The sequence below is a fragment of the Drosophila teissieri genome, chromosome 3L (genome assembly GCF_016746235.2).
Source record: "Drosophila teissieri strain GT53w chromosome 3L, Prin_Dtei_1.1, whole genome shotgun sequence".
Classification (NCBI taxonomy): domain Eukaryota; kingdom Metazoa; phylum Arthropoda; class Insecta; order Diptera; family Drosophilidae; genus Drosophila; species Drosophila teissieri.
The window spans coordinates 10,158,991-10,179,107 of NC_053031.1; the positions used below are offsets into that span (position 1 = coordinate 10,158,991).

At 37.6% G+C, this 20,117-nt stretch overlaps 3 protein-coding genes across 3 annotated transcripts in view; 2 read left to right on the forward strand and 1 right to left on the reverse strand.

Moving 5' to 3' along the window:
• The window catches only part of LOC122616844 (CYFIP-related Rac1 interactor B), a 28,728-nt gene extending 12,490 nt beyond the window's left edge, over nucleotides 1–16,238 (reverse strand). The window contains exons 1-2 of the mRNA XM_043792418.1: nucleotides 16,018–16,238; nucleotides 14,536–14,859 (exon numbers count right to left, since the gene is read on the reverse strand). Coding sequence (XP_043648353.1) covers nucleotides 14,536–14,718 — 183 coding nt within the window. The 5' untranslated portion in view covers nucleotides 14,719–14,859; nucleotides 16,018–16,238. The remainder of the gene's footprint in view (nucleotides 1–14,535; nucleotides 14,860–16,017) is intronic.
• Nucleotides 16,239–16,649: 411 nt separating this feature from the next.
• LOC122616909 (ankyrin repeat and MYND domain-containing protein 2) lies at nucleotides 16,650–18,449 on the forward strand. The gene is made up of 3 exons (XM_043792499.1): nucleotides 16,650–17,088; nucleotides 17,326–18,099; nucleotides 18,165–18,449. The coding sequence occupies exons 1-3, from the start codon at nucleotides 16,882–16,884 to the stop codon at nucleotides 18,393–18,395; spliced, it is 1,212 nt and encodes a 403-aa protein (XP_043648434.1). The 5' UTR covers nucleotides 16,650–16,881; the 3' UTR covers nucleotides 18,396–18,449.
• A 392-nt stretch (nucleotides 18,450–18,841) lies between these two features.
• On the forward strand, nucleotides 18,842–19,843 carry LOC122617466 (1,2-dihydroxy-3-keto-5-methylthiopentene dioxygenase). The gene is made up of 5 exons (XM_043793331.1): nucleotides 18,842–19,030; nucleotides 19,110–19,187; nucleotides 19,250–19,377; nucleotides 19,441–19,534; nucleotides 19,600–19,843. The coding sequence occupies exons 1-5, from the start codon at nucleotides 18,908–18,910 to the stop codon at nucleotides 19,735–19,737; spliced, it is 561 nt and encodes a 186-aa protein (XP_043649266.1). The 5' UTR covers nucleotides 18,842–18,907; the 3' UTR covers nucleotides 19,738–19,843.
• The last annotated feature ends 274 nt before the right edge of the window (nucleotides 19,844–20,117 follow it).

Here is a 20,117-nt window from a genome sequence, read left to right on the forward strand (position 1 = left end):
TTAAGAGGTGGGCAAACGAAAATATTTTTTTTTAAGGGTGGGCAAACGAAAAAATGAATTTTTAAAGGGTGGTCAAACGATAAAAAGCATTTTTGAAGGATGGTCAAACCTTTTTTTTTGAAAATATTTAGTTTTAAGAGGTGGGCAAACGAAAATATTTTTTTTTAAGGGTGGGGAAACGAAAAAATGAATTTTTAAAGGATGGTCAAACGATAAAAAGCATTTTTGAAGGATGGTCAAACCTTTTTTTTTGAAAATATTTAGTTTTAAGAGGTGGGCAAACGAAAATATTTTTTTTTAAGGGTGGGCAAACGAAAAAATGAATTTTTAAAGGGTGGTCAAACGATAAAAAGCATTTTTGAAGGATGGTCAAACCTTTTTTTTTGAAAATATTTAGTTTTAAGAGGTGGGCAAACGAAAATATTTTTTTTTAAGGGTGGGCAAACGAAAAAATGAATTTTTAAAGGGTGGTCAAACGATAAAAAGCATTTTTGAAGGATGGTCAAACCTTTTTTTTTGAAAATATTTAGTTTTAAGAGGTGGGCAAACGAAAATATTTTTTTTTAAGGGTGGGCAAACGAAAAAATGAATTTTTAAAGGGTGGTCAAACGATAAAAAGCATTTTTGAAGGATGGTCAAACCTTTTTTTTTGAAAATATTTAGTTTTAAGAGGTGGGCAAACGAAAATATTTTTTTTTAAGGGTGGGCAAACGAAAAAATGAATTTTTAAAGGGTGGTCAAACGATAAAAAGCATTTTTGAAGGATGGTCAAACCTTTTTTTTTGAAAATATTTAGTTTTAAGAGGTGGGCAAACGAAAATATTTTTTTTTAAGGGTGGGCAAACGAAAAAATGAATTTTTAAAGGGTGGTCAAACGATAAAAAGCATTTTTGAAGGATGGTCAAACCTTTTTTTTTGAAAATATTTAGTTTTAAGAGGTGGGCAAACGAAAATATTTTTTTTTAAGGGTGGGCAAACGAAAAAATGAATTTTTAAAGGGTGGTCAAACGATAAAAAGCATTTTTGAAGGATGGTCAAACCTTTTTTTTTGAAAATATTTAGTTTTAAGAGGTGGGCAAACGAAAATATTTTTTTTTAAGGGTGGGCAAACGAAAAAATGAATTTTTAAAGGGTGGTCAAACGATAAAAAGCATTTTTGAAGGATGGTCAAACCTTTTTTTTTGAAAATATTTAGTTTTAAGAGGTGGGCAAACGAAAATATTTTTTTTTAAGGGTGGGCAAACGAAAAAATGAATTTTTAAAGGGTGGTCAAACGATAAAAAGCATTTTTGAAGGATGGTCAAACCTTTTTTTTTGAAAATATTTAGTTTTAAGAGGTGGGCAAACGAAAATATTTTTTTTTAAGGGTGGGCAAACGAAAAAATGAATTTTTAAAGGGTGGTCAAACGATAAAAAGCATTTTTGAAGGATGGTCAAACCTTTTTTTTTGAAAATATTTAGTTTTAAGAGGTGGGCAAACGAAAATATTTTTTTTAAGGGTGGGCAAACGAAAAAATGAATTTTTAAAGGGTGGTCAAACGATAAAAAGCATTTTTAAAGGATAGTCAAACGATTTTGTTTCAAAATATTCAGTTTTGAGGTATGGAAAATGCTGAATACCTTAAGTGCTTATATTTTCTAAACTAAAAGTTTTTTCAAAATTCTAAAGGGTGGTCAAACGTGGTCAAACGATGTTATTTCGATTAAAAAAAAAAAAGTTTGAAAATATTTAGTTTTGAGGTATGGAAAATGCCTAATTCCTTAAGTGCTTATATTTTCTAAACTAAAAGTTTTTTCAAAATTCTAAAGGGTGGTCAAACGTGGTCAAACGAAGTTATTGCGATTTAAAAAAAAAAAAGTCAACTTTTTGAAGTTCGAAAATTTTCGAAAATTTTCGAAATTTCATATCTTGAAAACTGGACGTGGTCAAAAAAAAGTAATTGGTGGTCAAACATGGTCAAACGATGGTCAAACGATTCCACCTTTCAAATTTCAAAAATTCGATTTTTGCAGACCCAGCTTCTTTGAGCTGGAAAACTGTGCGTCTTTATTTCTGCGCCACATGCAACAGTAACGATGTGGAAAGCCGCGTGCATTGACCGGCGCAGCGATTTTTATCGACGCTTTATGATCTACAAAAATAATGAAGTAACATAAAATAAAGGAAAACCCACACGGCAATGGAAACACTGAAACTAAACTGGAGCTAACGAACGGTCATTGCATGATGTGAAGAGTTCATTTGGCAGTCGTGCGCAATCAGCAAATGGCGTTGATTATTTCAATTGAGGTCTTTTGGCGTTTTTCAAATGCATTTCAAGTGGCTAATAATACGGCAAATATTTTATTTACAAACAGCCATCTAAATGGTCTGTGGTCAACCGCAGCCAAATTAATGTAGCAGATATAATTTGCGAAATGAAAATAATGAGCGCCAACTTTTTAGACTCTCTTATAAGTAGTTATCGTGATTATTTTTTAGTAACATATTTTTCCGCTTTTCAAACGATGGCTGCTTAAAGAAATTATCTGAAAAGAAAGTTCCTAACTTATGTAGTCTCTTAGCATAAGTGTCTTTAAAGGTTTATCAACAGTTGCCAAAGTGTTACTTCCTTTCAGTAAATAATTTCTTAAGAAATGCCTACCCAATGGAATTAATTCATTTAACTTAATAATAAATATTTGAAAATGTTTCTCCTACAATACAAAATGTTGCCACCAATATAAAGATGATCCAATGCGTTAATATCAAATCAACTACAAAGTTAGTTAACTTGATTATGGCTTTCCATCCAGTTTCTGTTGGCCAAACAACGCACATAATTAGGTAATAATTATATAGTATATACCCCCAGCTATTGGGTTCGCGTGTCTAACCGATTATAGCATATTGGCATACATTATGTGGACTTAAATATAGCCAAACCCCGCCTTCGATTCGACCCAAAACTCCGCTTTAGACGGCTTACAAAACATGCGAATTACACTCGGCTCAGTGGCCTGCAAAGTTCAAGCTCATGATGATGGAGTGTGAGTGTATCTCCACTCGTATAAAGAAGCGAACGCGTGTTATTTTTGGTTTGCACACCTCTTTGTACCATAATGGACTAGCACGTGTTGTGTGTTTATAATTAAATCGCTGCGCATATCAACAAACACTCAGACGGAGGCCAAATGCAGCAGAACACTGAAAGTTAAAGTCTGCAGTAACTGATGCATATTGCAGCACAGAAAGCTACGACTTATCAGCTTCACAGATGGCCAGTGTTTGCTGAGATATGATATAATAATAAGTGTTTTTATCAGTGTAGAGTAGCAGCCGTGCAATCTACGCCGAGTTCTTGGGCATAATCATAATAATAAGAATGCAACTGTCTGCAGCTCTTCGCCTAGCAAACACACAGCATCTGCGATGTTTGGCCTTTTGTTTTTTCCCCCTCGGCTTTGGTTCTGTGTGCTGGCATTTCTTTTCACTCCACATCATTTACACCTGTCTGTAAGTCAAGATCCCACGTCCTTGGCCGCTGCTCTTCCAGCTTCCCAGAATGTTTAACGCGCGCAAACAAGTAAACAAAATGTGTGGGGGAGTTTAAAAAAAAGAAGAGAATATATATATAAAACTCAAGGGGATGAGGACCTCTGTCGTTGACTTGGACTCAATGGACCATTGCACACAGCGAGTAATAAAATGAAAGGATTTTAACTGCAGCCCTTCTAACTTGGGAATTTTGTTATATAAATATTTGGAATATAATGAGTGTGTAAAGTCCCCTTGGAAAATGGAACTATCTTCGAAATTTCTTGAACTATCTTGATTTATTATTTCATCTCAACAGTAAATTCAAAGGACCCCTATCTTCTTTATATTTTTTTTCACTGTGTTCATCCCGCATTATTCAACGGCATTGTCTCGTTTACGCCAGTGACTCTCTAAGGACTCTTGAAGCCACCAACCAGGCGCACGGCCATGCAACGGAAATGGTTTTGGTTCTGCTTCTGGCCAGGTTTGTTCTGCTTCTGGCCAGGTCTGTTCTGTTCTGGTTCTGGCCTGGTCTGCTCACTTCTCCTTTGGCTTGGTGGGTGTATGGTTTTGAAATAAACGAGGCCTGTGTGGGCGCACTGCTGTTTGTTGGCATTCCATTCCAGAGATTGCTGGCTGAGATTTTCTGAGACTCGGAGTAGAGGTATACTTCTTCTTGGGGGTTTCCTACATGTGGCCAAGTGTCGTTAGGCAGCTCACTTTTGTTTATTACCCTGGCGGGGGGCATTATGATTAGGGGTAGCAGTTCGTCCGTTTCTTGGGGGAATAATAATTGATGGTATATGTAAAAACATTCCACATTTTAATTCAAATCTGTGCGACGCACGTAACTAAATGTTACATATGTATGTATACTCTATGTACTAAAATACATAAAAATTATAGAAGTATGGGAAACCATCAGTAAAATGTTATGTCTACTATATCTAGCGTATATTCGACACTTTGCAATAGCGACAAATGAAAAGCAATATTTTTACTGAAAGCGTTTTTAAATTCCTGTAATAAATTGATTTTTTTTTGCATAAAATGCGCAAGTGTATTTTCCTTATTTTGCCCCATCTTCTTTGAGTTGTCGCCTGCATTTTATCTTGCGTCATGTGCATGTCAGAACCAAAAAAAACAAAAAAAAAGGGGGAGGTGCAAAAACAAAAGGCGTAGGTGTTTCTTGTGGGTAAGAACTCAAGCTGAAGCTGGAAACCCAAGTCACAGGAAACGGGATCGAGATCCCGCATACTGCAACTTCTGTCCAGTGAGCAATTGTGTTGATTCATCGCTGCATCGCATCTTAAGTTCACAGCAAAACGACGATGCGCTCCATTTGGAACAGCACGTGCTGTCTGCTTCAGCGTTTTACCGAGAAAAGTGGGGGAAAATGAAAGAAAATCACCCACAAGACCACAACAAACTTGAACTTGTAAGACTTTCATATATATGTACTATATGCACACATGCTTGCTCGGTTGAAAAGTAATCATAATAAGGAAAGAACCGTTTTCCGCGCTTTGTAACTGTTTCTAGTTTGGGCGCTTAATTAAAACACTTGCGAGCAGCATAGAGGCGCAATCAGTCAGCGTTTCATTTGCTCCATCATGCAGCAAACAGAAAAAGCAACAAAAAAAAATAGGGAAAAGAACTCAAAAGCACTCACAATGCCAACCACACATAACCACATAACCACACTTAGATGAATAGTTAATTAACTTTGGCGAGTGTTGCATCTGCCGCAGAATGGCAGTGTTTTTAATTGAAATCGAAATTAGAGGCAGCAATGCGGAAATGCAGAGATGTCCAACTGAAACGCTGAACTGAAATGTTGAAATGTGCAAAGAGTGCTTACTGTGCCCCAAATAATTGCCATTGACACTTGGCAAGTGTTGTTTAGCATTAGCGAACATGATCGTGTTCTAATCGCAGCCCACACTCACCAACTAAACTTCGAACCTGCTTCACAGCGCCAGCTTTATCTTGCAGCTACTACAGCACTGAGAGAAAAAATCAGGAGATCTTGCAGAATTAAAACGCTGATAATTACAATGAAGTAATGTCAAAGGTAATTTCGGAAGTTATTACTATTAGGACCATTGTGATTGTTTAACTGGATGTTATCCTACAACAAATTCTTCTGAACTGATAATTTAATAATTTAAGCTATTAAGTAATGTTGAATATCTGTTTTTTAACAAAATGTAGGATATATAATACTGTAATGTCTTCAGTAAATCCATTATTCTGTATTCATTCAATTCCAAATCCCTCTTTTCTGTTATAAACTATAAGTTATAAAGTCTGCTATAGTTGAACACACAATCAACAGGCTTAAAGACGCAATTGGTATGAGTAAAATCCATTTTTTTTAGTATAAATGTACGTTTTTTGAATACATCTTTTTCTCCCTGTGCAAGTGTTTATCCCAAGTGGCGCTAAAGTGCAACTCCGACTTGCCATCGGACTTTCGCCCACAATGGAAACGCGTGACGCTATAAAATAGTTGATGTCATGCGTTTTCGCAGGGGGAGAAAGGGGGGGTCGCCGGAAAAGTGTGGGTGGTGTGTGTGGTGTTGCAGCAGCGGCAAGCGAATTGGGAATGTGATCGTGGATGCCACAGAAGTTGTTTACACCCCAGTGCAGTGTGTTTGACAACAAAAAACAGTGCCCCTGGGGGGAGAGACAAGACAGACCTTTTAACAAAACAGACAGACATGCCAAACATGCCGGGCATTTTTTTGCTGGCTTTTGCTGACATTTTCATTTCCATAAAAAGAGTATATGACTGCGCTTTTCTAATTTCCCGTATGCTTTTGCTTGCATCATCAAAACACCGCATTCGAATTCCCATCACGTTAATGTGAATGAATCGATGAATGAACCGCAGACAAGCGAAAATGACAAAATATATACTTGCTTGTGATAAAATTGGCGAGCCACAAATCAATGCCAATGAATTCCGTGAATTGCAGAGAACAAAAACCATTTCACAGTGGGGGTAGCTCTTTGATGACCCGTAATTTCATTTAATTTTGCTTTTAATAAGAAAAACTCAAATGAAAAGCAGAGAACGAGACAAAGGAAGCTGATGCCACAGACACTCGGTCGCCGTTCATGACAATAAGTAAAATAAAAACAATAAAACAAGTGCAAGTGCTAAAATGACAGTGAAAATTATGGCGAACACGATGAGAGGTTGAGTCTACAATTTCAATTTTCTTATAGTGCCACTCAGATGACTAAGCTAATCATAAATGTTTCATAATTTCCAACAAATTCCGCTGCTTATATCTGCGTCTTCCTTCCGCTGACGAGAATTTCATAATAAATTTAATATTCAACAGGGAAAATAAAAGTTCTAGGTTTTGCTCCAGTTTTAAGCTGGGAATATCAGCAGAACTTGTAAATAAAAGTAAGTGGCGAAATTTGTATTTAATGGCCTTGAATCACACTTCCCGGAATCTAAACTTTTTTTAATGAAATTCAGATTTAACATTCCTGAAACACTTTATGTACATAATTTTAAACTATGAGTAAGCAAGTTACTTAATGTTGCTTTCACTTTCAACTTATTTATTTAAAAATTGTAGAGACCCGTGACTCAGAATAGGGTATTTTTGTTTTTAATAAATTTGGTTTTTTTATATCGTTCTTGCTTTGAAAAAGATTATTTTTGAATATTTACATATGTATGTACAAAATATTATTGTTATATGAGCTGTTTTCAGAAATTTTATACATACATACATACATATTTATTAATGAACAAACATGCCCTTTTATCAAATTATTAAATAAAAAAAATTATATGAATGATATTTGAGCAAAGAATTCAAGAATGTAGAATTCCTAAATATTTTTTTTTAAAACATGGCATCCCCTTTATTTACAAGCAGATATGAAACATATGTTTCTGAGTGTAAAGTTAGTTTGTTCCTTTTATTAGGAATAATTTTTAAGTTATTTTTTTTTTCCCTGTGTAGGCCTTGCAAAATTCTTTGTTATTGTTGATGTTGCGTTACACTTGTAAAACTGCTGACTCGGACAAGAACTCGCAACTATGGCTTTTGTGAGTCATTTTTTGAATCTGAGCGATCGTTGACTGCGGCTTTTGTTGAGAAAAAGAGACGGGAAGCGACAGGAAAGAGAGGGCACTACAGAGATAGAAAACCAGAGGTGCATGTTTAACTTTTAATTTTCACAAGAATGCGACGATGCTGTGCATCATTAAAAGTGATTTGCAAAACAATAGCATTTCGCAATTAAAACGATCACTTTCAGTTGATGCATCGCTTTATAAATAGTGATTTGCTAAGTCTATTAATATTGCGTAAAACCCAGATGATTATGGTTTCCAGTGAAAATCTTAAGTCTATCCACATATTTGGACATTACACAGAAACTGGAGGAACTCAAATGCTGTGTGAATCATTAAGAGCTTTGACAACCATATAATGAACCGAAAATAATGAAATTAAAGTCATTCCAATTCTTTTGGTGCGTGCGTCGTAAATTCAATTACCATTTACATTTGAATAAGCCATAATAGCTTTATTTCAACCAAACGGCCAGGCGACTTTGCTTGTCACGAGCACGGACATAATTTATCAAGATAATCGAAGAAAAAAACAGAAAAAACAGAAAAAAGAGTCGAAAAACAGCGGCAATTACAACAGGCCTGCGTTTGCAATAAAGATAAGATAAGCCGGGCATTATCAATGTCAGGTGAGAACGAGAGGGGATAATGTGTGCTTTTTCGCTGGAAAACAGTGAAAATTCATGCAAATGTGAAATAACCATCCCAGGGGATTACTCTCACTGGTTTTACATGCCAAGTAAGTCATATTTTAAAGAAAAACCCCAACGATCTGATGCTATTTCTTAAAAACAATAGTTTAAAGCTTTTTACAAACATCGATTGGTCATAAAGTCCTTTTTCACAATCCTGTCTTTTGCAATCCCTCAATAAAGTTAACATTAATTAGTCTTTAGCCTTGAGTACGTAAAACAAACCAGCAATATGCAAAATAATAGCATTTAATTATCGACACAAGTTCGCTTATCGGAAACCCGAGTTTGACGCACTTCATCCGGGCAGCCAAACAAATGTCAATGTCCCCAGGGGAAAATGCTGTGGAAATGGGCAAAAGGAGTGGGAAAATAGCTGTCGCATTCCCATACAACATGTGTCACTCCCTCGTTCTCAATTAACTCGAGTAAATCACATTTCTCTTGCACGAGGTTCTTTTTTATTTTGATCGATTTACAACTCCTCCCACACTGCTGCAAACTCGTAAACAGCTGTTGAAAATGGAAATTGGGTTAGCAGCGGCATAAAACATGGAATAACTTCTGTGTTGCTGAACGCCCCAAGGAAAGATACACATATAAATCAGCGAAATTATTTATTTTGTGCAAATTACACGCATAAATGGAGATGCCAAACAGTTGCTCGTAAAAAAGATATAAAATAATGTAAATACATTTCTGCACAGACGCCGGCAGTAAAAAAATAAACTGCTGAGAACTTTTCGTTGCACTTTGTGGATGCACCGGGTTTCTAAGCTGCTTAGAGGGACTCAGACATCAGACATGAACGTCGGTGTTTTTGCGATCCCTCCCAGAAGTCGTAAATTGCCAACTTGGCAACTTGGCAACTTGGCAGCTTTAACGCCTTTTTAACAAGGAGCGTAATTCAAATGCATTTAAACATATTGTCGAGTGGTCTGTGGTCGCTGTCCTGTCCACACGGCAGTAAAAAACTCATTTTCGAGGCCATCTTTAGTCGTTGAAGCTGTTATAACCCGTGGTCAAAGCCATCGAGTAAAATACAATAAACAACAATTCTCGGGGCGTTATTCAATTAAAGTAAATTCGGTTAAATGAAATCAGCTCAGTGCCATTTTAATAAATCACTAAAATGTGTCATACAAACACACACAGTGCGTTTCAGTAGCGTATGTTTGTATACTTATGAAAAGGAAAATACATTTAATTATATTCCGCACATGCACCTTTTAATTTCATTTATTTTTCATCATGCATGCAATATTTATTTTTTAATTAGCCCATCATTTTTTAACGCACTTCAGTTGTGGCCTGTGTGTGGGCGCACTGAAATGGCACATTTGTGCCTTAAATTTAGACTATACGAAATAATTTTAAAGTGCACTTAAATTCAGGCGACACGAAATTATTTTAAGTGCACTCGAAAACTTGAGAAAATGGCACTCGATACGTAGCAGTTGAAACAAATTCCTCGTTGAGCTTTACACTTTAATTTACTTGCAATTGTTTACGTTTGAAACTTGGCTATTTTGGGCGCAATTGATTTGCGGCTGATGACGTCGGAAATTCGAAAATAAATATGTTAACGTTTTGGCCATAAACAATTTGGCAGTGGCCAAACCATCAAATACGGACTCGAAAAAGTGAAATGCAATGAATGATGAATTTCAATTTAAATGGTGGCTAATTTGGACACTAAAGGTTAGAGGCATTACAAAATCAAATTCAACTGCTTTGAAACGCATTTATGATGTGGCTGTAAAATTCAAAATAAAACCTCGAGGAGTTCCATTTGCGGATTGTCCCACTTTTTTGGGAAATGTTGTAAATGCTTCAAATGCGGAAGTTGATGTGCAAATGAATTTGTTGAGAATAATAGATTGATTAAACTGCTGACCTTAAAGGCGGTTTACGTGTTTGTTTACACTTTGGTTTGTTTATGCTGGCGGTTTTTCTATTTTGGTCGAAACTGATTTGTGGTTTATGACGTGGAATAAAAGAGAAAATATTTATACCTTGAAAGGGTATACAACATTTATAAATAACAACATTAAAAATCCATTCAGAGGAGCTAAATGTAAGAGACTATTATACCTTTTAGGCAAATATATAGAGCTTAATGTAAGTGACTATTAAACCTTTTAGGCTAATATCTCGCATTCAAATTGGTTGATTACATTAAAGCAAAAATCTAGAATAGCTGATAGATAATATCTTAATATCTAAATACTGAAGTGCATTTTTTTGCACTGCACTTTTGATAGCTTTTCCTTTGCAGAGAACAGATTTTGAGTGCTGGCCAAATGATAATTTTATAATATTCAAATGCAGATCTCTGGCACGCACATTATGGCGATTATATCGACTGACTGACCAACTGAATGAGCAACCGGAAGTTGGCTTTTATTTCCCGCTCTGTGCTTTTGCATTCGCGCACATCATTCAAGTTATTCGTGGCATGGAAACTGGAAACTGGAAGAGGTGGGAGTGCCGAGATGAGAGGTATTCTATATGGAATGGGGGGTATGGGGGATTGAGGGGTATGGGGCCTATCTAATGACTGCTCATTCCGATTCTGTGATTATTCTGATTGCCGCTGGCTGTCTGTCTGTCTGCCTTTCGCCCTCGAGTGTATAACTCTCATTAAATACTTAAATGTGCATATATTTTTATTCATACGATGCCAAATCGTTTTTTTTTTTTTTTTTTTTGACAATGTGGAGCACGTTTTTAAATGGGTCGCTGGCGCATATATTCAATTTGAAGTGGGGACTTATCCCCTTTTGAGTGAAAGCAGCTGTGACTGAGTTTGTTGGGAAAATGGGGATACACATACATATATGACAAATCATTATATTATTTGCTGGGAAAGTTTAAGTTTCAGTGGCTTAAAAAGTGAAATGAGCTATGTGAGTTATGTTCTGGGTTTTCCTAATTAAATTGAGTTGAGTTTTTTGTTTCATTATTTTCAGCATAAAATATATATTTGCTTTTTAAATAAATTAAATGTTTAGTTTGCGTAACCCGAAAATAGCTGATAACATTTTAGTGACTCAAAAACATTTGAATGCATATTCTTTAAATTATGCAAAATATTAGCATAATGACTCAATTGTGAACAAACTCATTTCCAGTGAGAGTAAGTATAGGAAATCTAAAGCAATATCAAACGTAATAAAGCCATCCAAACCACAGAAAAAAAAGCAAAACCTAGCTGATATCGAGCACTTTGCACTTGTTTTTCATGGGGGTTTGGAAATCCAAGGTTGCGTATTGGATTACTCCATGTGCTGAACATATGTTTGCCGGTGACGATAGCTGGCCATATGTAAGCGTTATCTATCCGGCTGTCGGCGGCGTGGAAAACCACAAAAATACTGGCTTAATTCACATAGTATATACATACATATGTACATAGTAAGTATTTCGAAGCAGTTTATCGGATATCAATGATCTTGGCCCACAAACCCGATAACTACGTACATTTAGCACCCACACGTTGTTGCTTGTTAATAAAATAATATAATATAGTAATTTCACATTTATTGTTGTTTTTTCCCATTCTTCAGGTGAGTGCGTAAGCATTATCATCGTGATTATCCTCTGCTGCACTGGAATGGGACTTTTTTTCTGTTATTGTTATTATTTGCGGCCCTTTGTCGACCCTGTTGTTGTGGCTTGTTTATTGCGCACACACAATAGGCGCCTTTTATGCCGTATCTAGTCTAGGCCAATATTTAACAAAAGCGTCACTAGCAAGTGACAAGCTGATAATTCAGATAGAAAAGCCTATTACCACCGGGAAATACCACCGCACAATGATTGCTCTGAATGAAGAGAATATGCCATTGTAGATGATTTTTGGGATTCAGCTCATTTTTGAAACATAATCCAGAATAACTACCTATTTATAACGACATCAAATGTTAGAAACAAATGAAAATGTATAAACAGAAACCCCATTAACCATGGCTTGTAAATTGAAACGCATTTAACGATTTCTTTTAAAGCCAATGTGCAATTCGCAACTCAACTTAAAGAAACAAGAAATGCCGGAGGCAAACAGAAAAAGAAAAGCTTTGATTTTTCCTTTTGCCGTTTTCCTTCTATTTATAGCAAGCGACTTGCAGGAATAAGTGCCACAAAAAAACCAAAAAAGAACATGAAGTCTTTGCCATTTTTGCCAGCTTTTTGGCGCTTTTGGCGCCTGGCCAACTATTTTACTTTGGCAAAAGGGGAAGCGGTGGGGGGGGTAAATCACCTACTCCACAACCAGTTTGTTTGCCTTGACAACCAGTTGTGGCAACCCAAAAGCCACCCACTCATTATTTTTTTTTGGGCTAACAAAAAAGAAACGCGCTCAGAGCAGTGCAATAAAAGATTGCAATGAAAATGAAATGCATAAATGCAGCACGCAAATTAAGCGCATTTTAAATACCTCTGGTTAGGTATAGAAATGAAAAAAGAAATAAAAGCGAAACGGGAATCGGTGCACCAAAGGGTTAAATGCCCCACGAGGTCGTCTTTGTTGCTTTCGGAAGCATTTAAGTGGGTCAACACAAAGGAAATGAGCTCATTGGTATACATTTTCCAGTTCATTTGCGTTGATTAAAGCTTTTCGGCCTGACATTTGTTTGTCTGCCGCCCCTCATTTTCCACCCCTTTTTCTTTTCTCCCCTTTGGCCGTCTTTTTCCCATTTTTTTTGCGTCTGAAACCCAATTAATAATTTGCACACACCAATGTGAGTTAGAATTTGTCGCCAAAAGGTCAGATGCACACAGAAAAAATTACCTGCTTATGGATTTTAATTGATTTAAATCATTGTAAATTGCATATTTTATAGACATTTTTTTTTAATTATTAATCATTTTTATAGTAATATTAGTAATTTTTATAGTAATTATTAATAATTTTTATAGTAACTATTAGTAATTTTTATAGTAATTATTAATAATTTTTATAGCAATTATTATATTTTTTTTCAGCTTCGTTTTATTCTTTTAATATAGATTTTATTTTTTACCGATTTTTTAAGGTCAGCATTAAAAAATCAGTCCTTTTTACAGAAACAAAAAACTTTTCAAAAACTTTTTCAAAGTTAACTTTGATAAAAGAGCAGTTACAAGTGGTAGTTACCCATCATAGACATTTGTTTTCTGTGTGAGTAACGAAGAATTGGGTGACTAATTCTTCGCGCAGAGAGGTGGAGAATTATCGGAGAATTATGGGAGTGCGAAGAGCGGCGGCAAAAGTTGGTTAATGACGTCAGTGGAGCGATGACGATAATGAAAGAAGTCCGTCCACCGGATCGGATCATGTGGGCACGTGCGTGACTCAGGCCACCAAAGAGACCCACTGGGGCATACTACACGTTGGAGGAGCCACATTGGATCCATCGGGAAATGATCTTTTGCAGGCCTGTTTATCTTATCAGTGGCAGAGCGCTATTATTACTATACCAAACCAATTGCTCAGAGTTGATTTTATTGATGTTTGTGAGCCAATATTTATTTGATAATGGATCCCTAAAGTCTATCAATATAAAAGCTACTAAAGCGTGAAGTTCTAAAGCTAACAATACTTGACTTGCTAATTTTAATACGGCCATAAACCAAACAATGACAATCATTGGTTTATTAAAGTGGTAATACATTTGTTTTTATTACTTTCAGTGGGTGTGAGAGCAATAACATTTAAAGAGAGTCAAATTGAACAACAAAATAGCGCTCAGTGGGTCTCTTTTCTCACCCTGCCAAAGGTTAAATACTCAATTTGTTGCTCGTTTATTGTTGCTCTTTTCTGTTGTGCTTTTTTGTCGCTTTCAATTTCCCGGCGATTGTTGTTATTTTTAGCAAGTTGTTGAAATTATCAGTCTCATACTTCTCTCCCTGTTCGGTGAAGTTGGAACTACTTTAAAGTGTCTATAAACTAATGTTATGAACTCTTTAACTAAAGTAATAATAACGATTAAATGCCCTTTAAATATATCACTTATAATCACTTATTATTTTAGTTATGCCCCTTTAAAAAGTCTTTATTTACATTTAAATAAAATAGGGTGATGCAAGTTCTTAAAAAATACGTGTTGATCATATAGTGAGTCGAACTATAGTAATCATTGAACAAATGCCCAATAACCGGTTGCAGGGGTTGAGGTTTAGCCCGTGGCTAATGACGCATATGGCCAGCTGAGATCGAGACTAAGACTAAGACTCACCCGATAGATCTGAATCTCCTCCAGCACCACCTCCGATTCCCGGAGCACGCGCTCCACCTCGTCGTAGATCGCCCGCTCCGTTTCCGTGGGCGCGGCGTTCTCGAAGTCCAGGAAGACGTCGTAGGATTTGGCGGCGCAACAATTGGAGTCGTCGCGTGACAGCAGGCTCAGCAGTTTTCCCATTTTCTTTGATTAACTAATACTTGATGTGTTTTTTTTTTGGAATTTCGTAGTATTGGGTTTTCCTCCTATGCTGTTGCGTTATTAATTAGCACTTTTCGGGTATTTTGAGTTATTTTTGGTTTCTTTTATTGGTTTGGAGCACTGAAAGGGAGTGGGAACGAAGAGAATAAAGATGATATAGCAGCTGTTGCACCTGTTGTCACGAAAAAGAGCCCCATAAAGGAAATGGGGCAGCTGCAAAAGTTGCTAGGGATAGTTGATAGTGGAGGTCGGTGGCGGGGGGAGGCTGCACTCAATTCAGGAACTTGTTTCATCTTTTGGAGGACAATGGGAAACGGCTGTTGCAAGGGTGGGAAAAGCGGTGAAAACAAAACCCTGCGTTTTCAATGTTTTCAGCCCCCTTCGAGGATGAAAAAATAACACAGATGGTTTTGGTTCAAGGAAATTCTTGAATGCCGACTTTGAACTAGTAGAAGTCTAACAATGGTTTTTTGTTTTACAATTTCTTAATATTCCGAAGTGAAGGGACATAATATATTATTTAGTTAATTTAATTTAAATTAGTTTCCAAGAAAACTAAAAAAAAAAACATTTTGAAAAGGCACATTTCTAAAACATATTTAACGTACTTTAATTTAATTATATTTTTAAAAGATCTTAAATAGTATATTTATTTTTTCAAGATATAAAAAACCTATACATGTCAAAGGAAAGCCGCCGATTTTCCACCTTGTTTCATCACTAACCAATGTTTACTGTATTTTTTCGACCTCACAAATTGCACTGCGGGGGGTGAAGAGCAGAGCGAAGGAGAGAGGATGATGAAAAGGCCTCTATCTCTCTCTTTTTCTTTCTCTCTGACTTTCCTTGGCAATGTGCGTTTGTGTGCGTTTCGCAGGAAATACTGCGAAATCGAAACAGAAACAGATCGAAATCGGTAAACAAAAAAGGAGAAGGAAAATCGGCAAGGCCAATTTTCACACATCGCGCTAAGTAGGAAAAGGCCATTTTCCTGCTCAAGCAGCACATGTAAACACACATATTGCGAAAAAAAAGAGCAACAAAAAACGGGCTTGTTTTTGTTAAAGAATTGTGGCCATGTGTGTGTCTGTGTGTGTGCGGCTTTTGTTTATCTGGCTTTTCCTTATCTCGCTCTTTCGCCATCCCTTTTCCGCCTGCTTCGCTATTTTGCGCGCTTATCTTCACTTGTATATTATTTATACATTTCCCCATGCAAAAGGGTTTCGTCTGCATTGGAATTTCTTCCTTTCTTCGTTTTTTCTTCAGCACGCTTATCACCTTTTTTCCACTCTGCGAAGCTTATTATATTTTTTTAAAATTATTTCGTTAATAGCGCAAGGGCGCCTTCAACATTGTTGGCAGCTCGCTGGTTTTAAATGCTTGTATCAGTTTTTCAAAAACACAAAACACACGATTTCAATTCAATACAATTCAATTCGACTCAATTCGATGCGATGCGATGCGAATGCGATACACACGCCGCCGACAAAAAACACAACAACAAAACAGCGGAGTGACCGTGGCGTGGGTAGTCGAATAAAACACATTCGAAAATATACCAATACAGCCCTGCACAAAATACTAAAATTAAACTGCAAAAAAACAATTTAGTGATGGGAATACAAACGGCAAATAATTCTATAAAAAATAAAAAGTTATTCAACAATAAGATTTCAATAAATTATAGGTGTTTGAAAATGGATATTTTATAAACAAATTTAAGCTTTAGGTGTAAATAAATCAATATGGCAAAGAGACAGCTGCAAAAATATAAAATATAAAGTCATAATAACAACTAACTTAAAATTTTTGTCAACAAAAAAATTTATATAATACTAATAAAATAATTGAAAAAATGTAAAATATAAAATTATAATACCAACTAACTGAAACTTACTAACTTTTCACATTTATGCCAAAATTGATGTTTTCTGATTTTAAAAAATTCTACACTTACAATATCTTTTATTTTTTTTACGGACTCACCATAACGTAGCGATATATCGCATCCCAACCGGCAAGCAGTGCTGCAAAACGACGCAACTATCGCTGTAAGCCCGTGCACGCCGAAAACAGTGGAGTTTTCTTGATTTCCATTTTCCGGAGAGACCGTGGAAAAAGCCAACAAAAACTTAACCCACAATGACCGAGGAGAGCCCGAAGAATCAGCAGCTGGACGATGTGCAGCGCCAGTTGCTGGAGCACCTGGCCAAGAGTGACACCAGTGGATTCAAGCAGCTGCTGGCGGGAGTGAACAATGTAAACTTCGTGGACGACAGCGGGATGTCGTGTTTGGCCCACGCCAGCTTCAAGGGGAACCGCGAGGCGGTGCAGCTGCTCCTGGACATGGTGGGTATATCTACCGGGCATCCGTCGCTTGGGCTCCTAGCATGGAAGTTCCACAAGCTACATCGAGCTCCCAGTTCATCGATCTAGAAAATCCTTAAGTCAATAAAGCTCAGTTACTTTGGAGCCTACATGAGCAATAGAAGCTACTAATGCTGCTTGTATCAATTGAACTAGGATAATTACTTTATAGATTCCTCTCTGCACAGAAACGCATAATAACTGCCTTTTATTCCGTAGGGTGCCGACATAAACCTGAATCAGCATGGAGCTGATTATACACCACTGCATTTCGCTGCTCTATCTGGTAATACACATGTGTGCCGGCTGCTCTTGGATGCGGGCATCAAGCCAGGTAGTCTCAATAGTGTCAACAGGACCGCCGCCCAGATGGCCGCCTTTGTGGGCAACCACGCGTGTGTGGAGACCATCAACAACTATGTGACCCAGTCGAGCTTGGAGTACTACACCCAAGTGCATGGCCAGCAGGCGGAGCCGCAGATACCACCCAGCTTACTCAAATCGTTCCACGCCTTTGTCACCGAAATCAACCTGCATCCCGTGAGGATTGCCCTGAACGTGCAGTCGCTGGGACTACTTAGGATCCTGTCCAGCCTCCGCAAAACGCTGGCCTTGATGTGCGAAAAGGAGATGCAAAAGTCGCATGACCTCAATGAGCTGCTGGCCTTCAAGTTCCATTATCAGGGCTGGATTCTGGCCGAGCTCATACGCTGCGAGGAGCAATTCAAGGCGCAGCACAAGGAGAAAGGTGGCGAGGAGGCGGGTGATGCCAACAAGAACGACTTCATTGAGGTATTTGTGAAGCGGGTGCTCAAGGAGAACAAGCTGGGCCAGCTGGACTATGTGGAGTACACGTTGCGCGAGTGCGCCAGGGAATTTCCCGTGAGGGAGTGCACCATCTTCCGGCAAATCGCCACGCAATTTGGCGCCAAGGATGCACCACCAGCACTAACGATCCTGCGGAATGCCATTAATGGAATGAGGGGCTTTGTGGTGGGTCTAACTATCAGATGCTAATGATTCCAATTCTTTTCTAATCTGGAAATCGTCATTTTCAGGACGAGGGCAGCTACTGCAGCACCTGCGGCGCAGAGAAGCCGGACAAGAAGTGCTCCAAGTGCAAGGCGGTGCAGTATTGCGATCGCGAGTGCCAGCGGCTCCATTGGTTCATGCACAAGAAGAACTGTGCCCGCCTCCTGGCCCAATCCCAAACCCAACCGCAATCGCAAGCGAAGGGAACCATCGACACTGCCGAACTTCGCGAGGAACTGTCCAAACTGACTGCGTAATCCTGTGCTCCTTTGTAACGCCAATAAATGTAACATAAAACCAGGAACTAAGCATTTTCGCGTACTAACTTGGTGTTAGTACCAAACTGGCAGTTGACTACACAAATTAAACTAGATAATAGTAATGAGAGGCAATATGGCAGGCCACAGATTCAATTAAAGTCAAAACATACAAATATGATTCGTAAAATAATAAAAGGGTAATATTGAAACACAACAAACTATCAAATCAAAGTAGATGGGGGTTTTTTGCAATATATTTTTTATTGCCAAAATTGTTTTGGGTTTTAAAGCAAATATTGTAAAATTGTTTTTGAAAAAAACTGTATTTCGAATACAAAGTTAACAGCGTTCATTATCGAATGTTGAGTTAACAGCACTAGCGGCATTCGACTGTGGGTCTGTTATCTATTTCGAAAATTCGAAAGCGAACAGCTGATGGCAGTTGAATTTTTCTTGTTTAATCTATTTGTTGCTAGTTGCTCGTTAAAACCCGTTTAAAACAGTCCAAAATGGTGCAGGTTTGGTATATGGATACGGAGGAAACCGACCAGCGCCTGGAGCACCATCGCAATCCGCCTGCCTACTTGGAACTGGATGATCTTTACCAGAAGACCGGCGTGGAATACTTTAAGGCAAGTGAAATGAAACTGCGACTTTGTAAACCTCAAGTGACCTTGGGGGCGAGCTTATCTTGATTATTCACATTTGCAGATCAATGCGGACGCGTACCAGAGCGATAATACCCTCACCGAACTGAGGGCGAAACGTGGCTACACCTACGATGATGAGGCAAGATCGATGCTCCCCTATATAACCCATATAGAACATTAGTAAACTAAGTTTTCTTACAGATCACCTGCTCGGAAAAGTGCCTTCCAGACTATGCCAACAAGTTAAAAGCCTTTTTCACCGAACACCTGCACACGGATGAGGAAATTCGCCTGATATTGGATGGATCCGGTTATTTTGATGTGCGCGAGTAAGTCTTGTTTATTTACACAGCATTTTATAGTCTAGCTTATTGTTTATTAATATATTATAGCAATGAGGACAATTGGCTGCGCATTAAGGTTGTAAAGGGAGATCTGATCATTATACCGGCGGGCATCTATCACCGCTTTACTTTGGATACCAATGTAATTTATCTGCACAATCGTATATCCGTACTATTTTTTAAACTATTTTTATTGTGTTCCCTCAGAACTTCATCAGAACTCGTCGCTATTTTGTGGGTGAACCTGTGTGGGCTCCACACAATCGTCCTGCTGAAGATATGGACTGTCGCAAATCGTACATCAAGCACCAGTCGGAAAACTTTGTGCAATTCAACAAGGTTTAAACACCTTACATCGTTTTTATATATGTATAATTTTATACTCGTGTTTGATATTTTGAAATAAAAATGCTGCAATATTTGACATATTCAGTGGTAACATAGCAAACAATATTTGAAGCTAATCAACCTAGATTTTATTGCTTTATAATTATAATGATATTTTTATATAAAAAGCCCCGCCAAAAACTTAATTTCGAATGTTTTTTCTGAATTGGTTGCTGCACATGCTAAAGGTATTTTCGAACTCGAATCCAAGAGAGTAGAATTTGCGGTATGACCGTGCTAGCGCCAAAGAGAAAAAACAGCGCAAGCACAAAATCCCAAGCGCCAGCGATTGTATCCAGCTAACATCGACTCGCGTACCATCGCTAGGGAGGAAAACA

What these genes read in the sequence shown, in the direction of transcription:
- LOC122616909 (XM_043792499.1), top strand. Translation starts at nt 16,882, where the DNA reads ATGACCGAGGAGAGCCCGAAGAATCAGCAGCTGGACGATGTGCAGCGC. An exon ending in TGCAGCTGCTCCTGGACATG is followed by an intron (nt 17,089 to 17,325) that starts GTGGGTATATCT and finishes TTTATTCCGTAG; the next exon opens with GGTGCCGACATAAACCTGAA. An exon ending in ATGGAATGAGGGGCTTTGTG is followed by an intron (nt 18,100 to 18,164) that starts GTGGGTCTAACT and finishes CGTCATTTTCAG; the next exon opens with GACGAGGGCAGCTACTGCAG.
- LOC122617466 (XM_043793331.1), top strand. Translation starts at nt 18,908, where the DNA reads ATGGTGCAGGTTTGGTATATGGATACGGAGGAAACCGACCAGCGCCTG. An exon ending in GCTACACCTACGATGATGAG is followed by an intron (nt 19,188 to 19,249) that starts GCAAGATCGATG and finishes GTTTTCTTACAG; the next exon opens with ATCACCTGCTCGGAAAAGTG. An exon ending in GCTTTACTTTGGATACCAAT is followed by an intron (nt 19,535 to 19,599) that starts GTAATTTATCTG and finishes GTGTTCCCTCAG; the next exon opens with AACTTCATCAGAACTCGTCG.